General features: G+C 42.6%; 1 protein-coding gene across 1 annotated transcript; it reads right to left on the bottom strand.

Annotated features, from left to right (window-relative positions):
* Nucleotides 1–343: 343 nt before the first annotated feature.
* Nucleotides 344–3,310, bottom strand: TMEM252 (transmembrane protein 252). The gene is made up of 2 exons (XM_035565870.1): nucleotides 2,976–3,310; nucleotides 344–1,880 (listed from the first exon to the last, which is right to left on the bottom strand). The coding sequence occupies exons 1-2, from the start codon at nucleotides 3,251–3,253 to the stop codon at nucleotides 1,625–1,627; spliced, it is 534 nt and encodes a 177-aa protein (XP_035421763.1). The 5' UTR covers nucleotides 3,254–3,310; the 3' UTR covers nucleotides 344–1,624.
* Between the last annotated feature and the right edge of the window lie 8,393 nt (nucleotides 3,311–11,703).

Here is an 11,703-nt window from a genome sequence, read left to right as displayed (position 1 = left end):
AGGAACCATGTTACAGAGGAAGGATGAGTCCAAGCCTGTCCTCTTTCCGGTACTCTTTCCCTAACCATGGGGCCACTTGTATCAGAAACGGGATACAGGACCCACCTTTTAGTTCTCACAGCTCTTGAATAAGTAGCAGCAGAAGCAACTGTGTTTAAAGACAGCTCGGAAGAATGAGCCTGAGCAGGTCTTCCTGCCACAGTTGTCCATTCCCTTTGAGGAGCTGTGGGCATAAAGAGGGTTGTCCTTTAGCAGTTAGGATGTGTACTAAAGTTTCCTACTGTATGCTTTTCTTGAATCATGAACATCTTGTATCATGTAAGTAAATACATGACATGGTATTGGTTTTAAATACAAAATTTATTAATGAAATCCATAGTAAAATACCTGCTATTATTACCCCAAAATAAAACAAGTAGCTTCAAAGACATATATTACAAAAATATTCAATTACTGTAAATGTTAAAAATTCCAGACAAAAGCTCATGAATTAATAGGTTTTGCAAATCAGATAATGTTAAAAAAACACAAATGAGGATTTACAGCCAAAACTCCTTGTAAGGCAGAAGACATTTTAAGATTGATAGCAGCACAAAGCTCCATGACTAGCATCCACCTAGCAGCATAGGAAATTACTCCTATTGCCTGTGACATTGACTTTTCTAAGATACAGTACGTCAGTTCCTATCTCAATAGTACCTCTGTTGTATGAGAGGCAGAAAAGCAATAAGATGTTTTATGAAAATGAAAGTAGCTAGTTGGGCTTTTCATTTATGGCCATTTCAAAAAACAAAATATTAAGCAGTGGTATCTTTTTTTTTCTGTTGAGTATGATTCTCACAGTATATCCTTTGATTCTGTAAGAATGGCAGTCTTGCAGGCATATTTCTGTATCCTGCTGAAAATCTCAGACACCAGCAAAGCCCATTGTGCCTTTTGGGTAGAATAGCTTTGGTATCAAGCTTTAAAACTGCACTATTATTATAGTTCCAATGAAACCGATAGATGATTTCTGATTGACCTTGACAGCGACTGACTCTGGCTCTCAGACCCATTTAGTGTTACATTTTTCCCCGAAGAATCTGCAATTTCACACAGCATTTAGAGGCACAGACCATCAGAGCAGCAAACCCTCACGCCTGGGGGTAGGGATGGGGTCTGTCCTTGATGCACCAGGGGAGCAGCAATCCCCAGTGGGTGCTTCCCTCAGGCTGTGCAGTAACAATGAAGCACATCTCCTCTGATATGCACCTTACCTCCTGGTTTTCTGAATGCTGTGGACAGCTTGTTTGCTCTCTTGTAAGCATTGTGGCAGCTCCGAGCCCTGCAGGCTGAATGGCCACACAGAGCATGGTGCTAGGGTGTCTGTTCCCAGCTGAACGAGCACGGTGACCACGACGGGAGGTACCTCCTCGCTCAGCAAACCCCTGCGGGATGGAGACCCTCCTGCTGCTTTGAAACACAGAGCAACTTTTTACATACACCCTTCCAACTTCACCCAAATACCAGGACAGTCAGTGCTTTTCTGGGGCGGCCTTGTGGTGCAGCATCAGGCAGCACCGACACACACCTCTGTCCATGTCTCCCCTACTCTCTTGGAGGTCCCTTGGCAGCCTCCACGCTGTCAGCAAACATCTTGAGTGGGTGCACCAGTATTTGGCTCCCCCCCTGGGCTCGAGTCCTGGCCAGCAGCTAATTCATAGGGTGGGGGCTGCTCTCCCTCAGTATTTTCACCGGCGGACTCCGTGCTGCGCTTGCTGTACAGCGGCGGGGGGATGTCGATGACTTCTTGCTCCTTCAGTGTGGAGACTGCTGGCAATGGGAAGGTCTGCTTTTCAGGATCTGTGCTGTCCTCGTAGGATGGCGGGTAGAAGTCTGGCCTGAAAACACAGCAAGCCAACATGAAGCATGTGGAGGTGAAACATGATTTGTCTCACGGAGCTTGGTGATGTCTGCTGTGTTTCCAGAGTTTAGCTGAGGCTTAAGCTGTAAGTGGAAACCTAAGCAGGGCTGGGTCAGTGCAATATGTAAGTACAAAAGAGCCAGCATAGCTGGGGTAATTACCTGTGTCTTTCTCCAAAATCTTTTATTAAAACACAAAATTCAGAGAAACAAGAGCCTTCACCATGGGAGTTCCCACCCCTGGCATACAGACTCTTACACATGTAAGTATTTCAGCAAGTGCCAGAGAAAAGCTTGATTTGGAAAAAAAAAAAAAGAGTGGTCGTTGTCTGAAGTACGTTAAATTAGTAACTTATTTATTATTACAATAATCATTGTTTTCCACACTTTTAAAATATGTATTGCATGTTCCTGCTTATCTCACCAAAATGTGCTAAATGTTGTACCTGGAGTGCTTTCAGAGCACCCATTGCCAGTGTTTCTGATAGCGTTTCCTCAACGGTCCGGGGAAAGTAATCTGTATGCAGTGACCCTGTTAAAAACTTTGTCAGGCCTTGCACCAATCAGTTTAAGAAACTCTCTCTCTCAGAGCACCAGACTTCGCTCAGAAATAACAGGGACAATTATGCAAGAAAACGTTGGCTAGGGCCATATGGGAAGCTGCAGCTCGTTGCACACACCATTGAGCAATATGGCTAGAACAAGCACTATGAGAACACAGCCTGCAGCAGCACATCCTGAGCTGTCTGGTGGGGTGAAACTAGAGAGGTTCCCCTGGGATCGCCACTGATGTCAGCGCAGTTGCACCTGCTCTCCCCATGAATGGATTTGCACTATTCTGTGCGACCTGTCCTGTTTTCAAGAATAAGCCTTACATTATGCACCAGTGTGTATTACACAGATTGATGTCTGTTTTAAAAAAAAAAAAAAAAGTAAAATTTCCCTCCATCGCAATATACTAAGATGGATTTTTTTTTTGATGAAAACCTTGTATTGCTTTTTTCTTCTCAGAGTACATTTAAAAAACAGCATCTCTCCCCCCCATTCATTGGTACCAGTACTGTAACACATACCTGTCTATGGTGCTGACACGGAGCTCTCTAAGGCTGAGATTTCTCATGAAGATGCTGCTGAAGCCCCTATATTTCATGGCTTCATGGACTGTGCTCCAGAAAATGCCAGCCACAAGGAGCAAGAACCCCACAGCTAACAGGAAATAAACAACCAGCTTGTTGTTCTCGCATCTGCACACAGAGGAACTGGTGTAAATGCAAAGGACTCCCAGACAAATGATGGAGAAACTGAGCAAAAGCACAGAAACACGAATGAAGCAAAAAACAAACTTCTTCATCTTTCCCCACAGACACAGCACTGAGCTCCCGTGTGTTGTTTGTTTGCTGTCTGTCTCAGATCTGCTTCTCATCTTCACGCATCAGTGTTTTATATACTGCAGGATCAATTGGCCTTTGGACAATTACAAGAAGCAGACAATTTTGAGATACTCATTAACTCTTCAAGATAGTCATAATCTCTTTTGAGATTAATTTGTTATCTGAAACCTACTAACAGGAAAGAAACAGAAACTTCCTGCACCAGTTCTTTGCCACTGTTATCTCTGGAGCGCTTACTGGACTGCTGCGTTCATTACATGCTACAATTTGCAGTGGTTTATACACTTTGCTGGTTCATGAAGGACAACCTCCATATCTGTCCATCCTAATAAAAAAGAAAGCAACAGAAAACACTGCTCATAACTTCACCTTAAAAGTTTGATGGGAAAACATACTTCTTTCATAATCATGCATTTTCATATCTCAGTGGGTTTTGATCTTATTCTGTCTTTGACAGATTATTCAACTGCCTGGATATTTTTATCAGTCCTTTGAATAAAGGATAGATTTCTAGCTTGCAACATGATATCATCAATGAATTTATCATATAAAATGAAAACAAAAATGAAAACTTTATAATGTAAAAAAAAATGAAAGGCATACAGAAAATCTCATACGTTGTATGCAACTTAAATCATGATTCCTTTTTTTTTTTTTTTTTTTTTTGCTATTCTCTTCTTTCTTCCAGCAATTTTCATTGACTTTCCAACTGATTTTCAAAAGGTTCAGTTCTTAAACCTATGCAGAAACACCTGGACTTATTTTCTGATTATAATTAAACATCTAAAATTCAAAGAGATGCTTACTGATATATATATACACATATATGTATATGTGTGTATAAATATACATATGTATATATATATATGTATATTTATACACACATATACATATATGTGTGTGTATATATACATATATATATCAGAAATGCCAACACAGGTTTTAGGCCTAAATACTTCTACCTCCAATGCAAAAATTATTTTTTGGAATTAGCCAAATCCATGGGTTCTCCCCTGGAGAGTATACTCATTAATTTTTGACAGGAGGTAGCAAACATCATAATCAGAACTTCACTTGTCTATTAATTCTACCTTATTTGTAACATTATCAATTATATTTTTAAATATTTTCATCACTGGAGAAATTAATCCGACCATGCCCAGCTGTGTAGTAAAATCTCCATTGCAGACAGTGAGCAAATCAGAGCAGGGGACCGTTCCAAAACATGGTCTCAGACTCAAATCTTTATGGTATTACTGACTTTAATGCAAGAGCTGCTGCATGATAATCCATGCAGTGGGTTATGTATGGGTGATGACAAATGACAACAAGAATTTTGACAGGACAAGAAAGGCTCCAGCTCCTGCTGCTGGCGAGACTGCCCGTAGCTCTGGTGGGGGAGCTCTTCACAGGCTCTTCCAGGGGAGACTCAAGACGCCTGTCTTCCACTGGCCAGGAGGAGACCGGCCACTGAGGACATTTCTGTCCATCCGGGAGTCCTGGAAGTACCCGGTCATCTTTGCCTCACCATGGCACGCAGCCTCACTCTACCTCTCATAAAAGCTCTACGGTATCTCATGTGGCATTTCGTGTCTGCTCTACTAGCGCTGCAATTTTCTACCCCAGCTTTGTCCAAATGTCATTTACAACAAACCACAAGGAACAGCAGCTGGTGCAAAGCTGCCATGCATTCTGATAAGGTGCAATTAATTCAACCTCCAACTACCATCACTGCTTATTTAGTTTTCAGAGGGTCTGTGAAGACTTTCTAGCTTGAGGGTCTATTGAAAGGTCAACACCAAGAACAAACCCTGTAAAAATATCATCACTAGACAGGATTTTTCTGAGGTGGACCACTCTTAAATCACAATAAAAATGAAAAGTCACTCGGGGCAGCCTTCCTTTCAGAGCACCGCTGTGCCAAAGCCGAAATAATCCCATCCTCTGGGCAGCCTCCTGCAGCCACCTGCACAGCACCGGAGAAGAGCAGTGTGGCCTCAAGAGCCGATAAGGGCACGAGCAAGTGCCAACAAAACCTGCAGCTGATATGATAAACCAGGCGAAGCAAGCCAAGTGCTTCCCGCTCTCCAGTGCCTTCTCACAAGTTCTTCTGGCCATATTCTGTCGCCCATTGATTTTTTATGATCTGGATGTCCAAAACTCACGTTTGCATGTAGTTTCCCGAAACTCATGGTCACACATAGTTTCTTGTACTGTGTTTTCTCTGTTTAATTATGCTGACAAGGAAATCATTTCCCCAGTGATTTATTAGGCTAATAATACTCTTTTGAATCTCTTGTGTGAGGACATCACAGACTAATATCTCAGGATCAGCTTATACAGTAGCAATTCACAGACGTGCCCAAATGCACCAAATCTCCAGAGTGCCTTGGATGCACAAAACTGTTGTACAGTTCCACCTAGGTATCTTGAGCCTCTGATCTCTATCTGTACAATGTCAAATCTTTCCTTCTTATATTTTCATATAATGCAACTCGGGAATCAGATATTTTTTATCTGCTTACCTCTCTGGCTTGGGCTATCTTGCAGAAAACCTTCTGGTATTTTGGGAAATGCATTGTCTTGCCTGCTCATGGATGAATAGAAATGATAACTGCTCAGTAAATCTCCCTCTCTGATGTTTGTGCTTCGTTCATTGCCACTGCTGCAGGTTTCTAGTCATTCCTTTCAGCTGGAGAAGTGGTTAGCAGATTTTGGATAGCAATAGCAACCTGGTTCTCAGTGCTGCATGCTTGGCATGTCCCTGAAAGGTCGAACCGAGATCCTGTTGCCTCTCCAGGTATGCACTTGTCCTCACCCAGCTGTCCTGGATTGAAGCCTGTGTCACCATGCTGGTCAGGAGCTCTGATCCTGCTACAAAACTGCCAGCTTGCTCCAGCCTCCACCTGCCCTTAGCGATCCGCACCCACCACGGCTAAAATCCCTGCCTCTGGGTGTAGAGGCTGCATCTTTTCGTATCCCTTATCTTATTCTGTCCTTTTCCTATGTTATCCTAAGTTCCTGGGAACACTGTAAGGACAGAGATCCACCCTCCAGCTCACAGCAAGGCCCTTCATCATGCTGGGGCAGCATTTTAGCAGAATGCTGATGGATACACAGGGGATCTGTGCCTGTGCATTCATCTAAGGGGTTCTGCACTGTGTGCTAGCCCTTGCTGAGCTATTCCTTCTGTAATAATAATAATAATAGTAATTCCATTCTCCACATACTCTCAGTTCATCTGCCTGCACCTCTGTGCTGATTCCCCCCAGCCCCTCACCATCCATGCTGTGAACCTGCACAGTTTCTGCAAGCTGTGTTCCAGCAGCCCTTGAAGATGAACTCACAAGCCTGATCTTAAAGTTTTCTCAAAGCTAGGATAGGCATACGCAGATGGAACTGAGCTTGGCAAGGGATGCAAAGAATAACAAGAAGGGTTTCTGTAGGTACATTGCTCAGAAAAGAAAGACCAAGGAGAGTGTCCTCCCTCTGATGGACGAGAAGGGTGAACTGGTAATGACAGACACGGAGTACACTGGAAAAAGGGAAACATCACTCCCATTTTTAAAAAGTGTAGAAAGGAGGACCCAGTGAGCCTCACCTCTGTGCCTGGCAAGAGCATGGAATGAATCCTTCTGGAAGCAATGTCAAGGCACATGCAGGACAAGGAGGTGATCCAAGACAGCCAGCATGGCTTCACCCTGGGTAAACAGTGCCTGACCAAACTGGTTGCCTTCTGTGATGGAGTGACTGCATCAGTTGTCAAGGTAAGACCAACCAATGTCATCTACCTGGACTTCTGCTAGGCTTTTGATGCGGTCCCACATGACATCCTGATCTCCAAATTGGGGAGATATGGGTTTGATGGGTGGGCCATTAACTGGATAAGGAATTGGCTTGGGGGTCACACCCAAAGGGTAGTGGTCAATGACTCTGTCCAGGTGGAGGCTGGTGATAAGTGGTGTCCCTCAGGGTTCTGTCCTGGGACCGTTACTGTTTCATATCTTTATCAACAATATAGACAGTGGGATCATGTGCACCCTCAGCAAGTTTGCAGATGACACCAAGCTGAGTGGTGCAGCTGGTACAACAGAAGGAAGGGATGCCATCCAAAGGGACCTGGACGAGCTACATAACTGGGCCCACGTGAACCTAATGAAGTTCAACAAGGCCAAGTGCAAGGTGCTGCACCTGGGTCAGGTCAGTCCCAGACATGAGGACAGACTGGGAGAAGAACTCACTGAGAGCAGCCCTGCAGAGAAGGACGTGGGGGTTCTGGTGGATGAAAATCTCGACATGAACCAGCAGTGTGTGCTTGCAGCCCAGAAGGCCAACTGCGTCCTGGGCTGCATCAAAAGAGGAGTGACCAGCAGGTCGAGGGAGGGGATTGTGCCCCTCTGCTCTGCCCTTGTGAGGACCCACCCAGAGTGCTGTACCCAGGTATGGGGTCCCCAGCACAAGAAGGATGTGGAGTGTTTGAATGGGTCCAGAGGAGGGCCACAAAGATGATCAGATGGCTGGAGCACCTCTCCTCTGAAGAAAGGCTGAGAGAGCTGGGGATGTTCACCCTAAAGAAGTGAAGGCTCTGACGTGACCTCACTGCAGCTTTTCAGTACTTAAAGTGGGCTTACAAAAAAGATGGAGAGCAACTTTTTGCTCAGGCAGACAGTGACAGGACACGTGGGAATGGCTTTAAACTAAAAGAGGGGAGATTTAGATTAGATGTTAGGAGGAAATTCTTCACTCAGAGGGTGGTGAGGCACTGGAACACGTTGCCAGAGAAACTGTGGATGCCCCATTCCTGGGGGTATTCAAGACTAGGTTGGACAAGGCCCTGGGTAACCTGGCCTAGTGAGGTGTCCCTGCCTATGGCAGGGGGGTTGGAACTAAATGATCTTTAAGAACCCTTCCAGTCCAAGCCATTCTATGATTCTATGATACAGAGTGTGTGTGACAGATCCATATCTAGACATACTCATGCCATATTTATACAGACTTTGACATGAGACGAAATGGACATTCAGAGACAACACCTGCTGCACTCTGTTCTGTCTGCAGAGTTGCACAGAGAGAAGCTATCACCCTGCTTGCTGTCTTGGTCTTGTCAAGACAAGGTGACAATGAAGGATGTCATGGAGTTGCTGTGGTTTGTCAAACTGGCAGCACATAGGGATAGAGAAGCTAACTGAGCACCTGTATGCTCTGTGTTTCTACTACAGGTCCAAGCATTTCCTCGAACTGGTACACCAAGAGGAAAGGGTGGGTTAGGCAAGCATGCGTGATCTGCTGCAGCTCAGCAGGGAGGTGGTGTGAGGATAACTTGCATAGGTGCATGCACCTTTCACATTCAGCCACGTGCCCAGGTAGGAGTTGCCATCACGTAAGACTCAAGAACTACTGACGATGTCTTTCTGCAGACACATCTGGCTAGGATTTGTAAGGTGAAAGTTTGTCCCTGCTCCAGTTGCTTTTAGAAGAAGCCTGTTCCTCCCTTGCAGAGTTATCTGTGTCCACCACAGTCACAGTTATCACACAGGCACTCTTTTGTGGCAGTGAAAGTTGGTTCACACCGTGTGGGGAAGGACAAAAAAGTTCCACTGCAAGGTGGTAAAAACATCACCAAATGAACATCATGTTCAGGATGCAGTACTTTATATCAAGTAGTAAAATAGAAGCTATTGCATCAGTGTTGTTATCTGTCCCAGCTAATAAACCACCTTAAGAAAATTTCCAGAAACGTGGCCTCTATTTTGAAAGGGTATATAAAAGGCTGAACAATCAAGGAGTTGTATCATTTCAGTCTCAATTTTAGTTATTTTCTCTCATGAGAGTGTAATTTTCAATGAAATTGGAGCTTAGGATTCTAGACACTTCTCTACTATAAAAGAGACTAAACCACTTTTCATTGCAAGGTTAATAAAACAATCCAGTTGTTTAATTAAACACTTTTATTTAATTAATTAAACATCTTATTTAGGCAATTAAACACCTTCAAAACGTAATAGATATGTGTCATGGTGATTTGCTATGCTCCACTAGTGAAACTATTGAGGTAATGCTTCATCCTTAAGGCTCAACATTGTAATGGAGACAAAAATTGGGCTCTCCATCTTTAGAGCTCTTCATTTGTATCTTTCTTTTTCAGCCACTGGTTTTACATACTCCAAGTCTCCCAAAGGCATTGCAGCAGACAGATGAAAGCAGAGGTTGCCTTGCCCAGGAGGGTCAAAGCCATTCTCAGGGCCATTTCCTGGACTGCCTTCGTTTCGTACTTCCTTGTTCCAAATACTTATGGATGTTCTTCCTTCGATTTGTTTTCCCCCATAGGCTAGCAGATCCAAATGAATTTACAATGGTATTTTTCCAGTATAATTTTCCCTTTCTCCCTATATGTTAAACATACTTTGCAAAATCATCCTCCTTACTTCTGCTGTTTTTTGAAGTTTCAGATCTTGCAGACTACCCACATGTAGAAACACTGAGCTATTCATGACTGCTATCCAAAGCTTATGTAATTCATATATTCTGTAATACTTTTCTTTCATCTTCCATATAGTACACACTGAAATAACTGTGTTGATGAAAACAGCCCTTACTTGCCTTTCTTTCTTTTTATTTATTTATTTATTTTATTTATCTGCATGTTTTAATTTTATAACTTGAACACAATAGCGTCTTATTTGTGTGGACATAGGCTAGGTTAATTGTTATAGAAAAAGCTGGGCAAGAAATAATACTCTGGCTCTATATGAAATATAATTCAGATACATGCCCTTTCTATACTAGAATCAAGAAGAAATATTCTGAAAGATGTCTGAAGAAGAAGTTACAAAGGTTAAAATAACCTCTATAAGCTGCCAAAAGAACCAAGGGCAGGGGCTAATCTACGCACATTGCACAGAGGGGAAGAACTGGTTTGCTTGATAAACTTGGAGCAGCGGGGAAGGGAGGAGTAGTAAAGGAGCTCTTGGCCAGGGGAACCTGCAGATCTGCCAGCTGTTCCACATTTACAGGTCTTCACATTTTTGCAAGCTGTAGAAGTTTGGTGGTTTCTGCAAGGGGTCAGTCAACTCACTGTCTGTAAGCTGTGGCTATCTTGTCCCTGAACATAACACTGTACTCCAAGGTACATGCATCTTACATAGCAGGCATATAAAGAAGAAGGAAGAGAGGATGAGAGGCTGGAATTTATGCATATAACACAGTTTAATAGTCAGTGTTCTGTCATATTTTCTAATTTTCTGTCACTTGAGATTTTCTTCTATGTTGTTCTTGGCCTTTTTCTACTCCCCTACTGTTTTGAAGCTAGGCTGTTTTATTGGCAATGAGTACCTTAGGCTGCATCAGGCTGGATGAGCAGATTTCCTTTTTCTCTTACAAAACAGGAAGAAAGTTGCTGCTAATGAGGGTCAGGTGGGAAAAGGGAGTAGCTAACACAGTGTAAAGGTTGCAGAGTAGAACTGGCTGAAGACCAAGGTCAAAAGGTAGCAGTCCACATGCAGAAAAAGCACTTCTTAGGAAGTCCAACTGAGAATGGACTTAATGGATGTTCCACTGGACGGTTTGACCACTGTGTCTGTTTTGCAATCAGTATTTCACTTGAAAGGTCAATGCTTATCCTGTATCCTGTTCAAACCTGTAAGGCAGTTTTCACACAAACCAGTTGCTAGAATTGTGCTACTCAAAAATAAAGTTATGAAATCATACAAGTTTTAAAAAAAAGTTGTGTAACAAAAACATAATTGTTATTAATATTCTTAAATGGATTTTTTACTATCAGAAATTTTTAAAGGAAAACTTAAGTCAAAATTTTAATGGAAATATGTAGAATATAGCAGAAGCAGTTGTATATGAAATGATAGTATATGATAAAAATTTTTCATGTTAAATGGCTTATCAGAGTCAAACATTTGCCTTTTTCAGAGCCCTGCTAAGGACTTTCACTGAGACCGTTTTGCAAAGTTGCAAGTATTTAATAAGGCAACAGATATAGCAGATTGAGAATTACTATTGATAAATAAATACGTTACTGCAGTAGTGCTGATATATGATAATAACACTAGAAAAATGCTATACTGTGTATTCCTCAATGAAAAGTGAAGGCACAGAGCTTATCAAGAAGGTATCTCTGTTTTGGTGGAAGAGAAAGAGCACAGCCCATTGGCTGTGTCTTCTAGATCTCAAATTTCTTCTTTCTACCCCCCACTCTTCTTTTTTCCTAATTCTCTTTTCCTAACACTAACAGTTTCTACACTTTCCTCTTTTCCTTTATATCCTAACCTTTTCTGTTCCCTTCCCCTTGTATGGCATTTATCTTGATTTGGATGGAGAGTTGAGTACTATAGTCATATGTTTAGCATTTACTTCATTAAGCTCATTATCTTAGAATCATGGAATCATAGAATCATAG

Source organism: Cygnus atratus, chromosome Z (genome assembly GCF_013377495.2).
Source record: "Cygnus atratus isolate AKBS03 ecotype Queensland, Australia chromosome Z, CAtr_DNAZoo_HiC_assembly, whole genome shotgun sequence".
Classification (NCBI taxonomy): domain Eukaryota; kingdom Metazoa; phylum Chordata; class Aves; order Anseriformes; family Anatidae; genus Cygnus; species Cygnus atratus.
Note: the sequence above shows the minus strand (reverse complement) of the source record. Positions and strands in the feature narration are given on the sequence as shown.

What these genes read in the sequence shown, in the direction of transcription:
- TMEM252 (XM_035565870.1), bottom strand. Translation starts at nt 3,253, where the DNA reads ATGAAGAAGTTTGTTTTTTGCTTCATTCGTGTTTCTGTGCTTTTGCTC. An exon ending in CGTGTCAGCACCATAGACAG is followed by an intron (nt 1,881 to 2,975) that starts GTATGTGTTACA and finishes CTGTGTTTTCAG; the next exon opens with GCCAGACTTCTACCCGCCAT.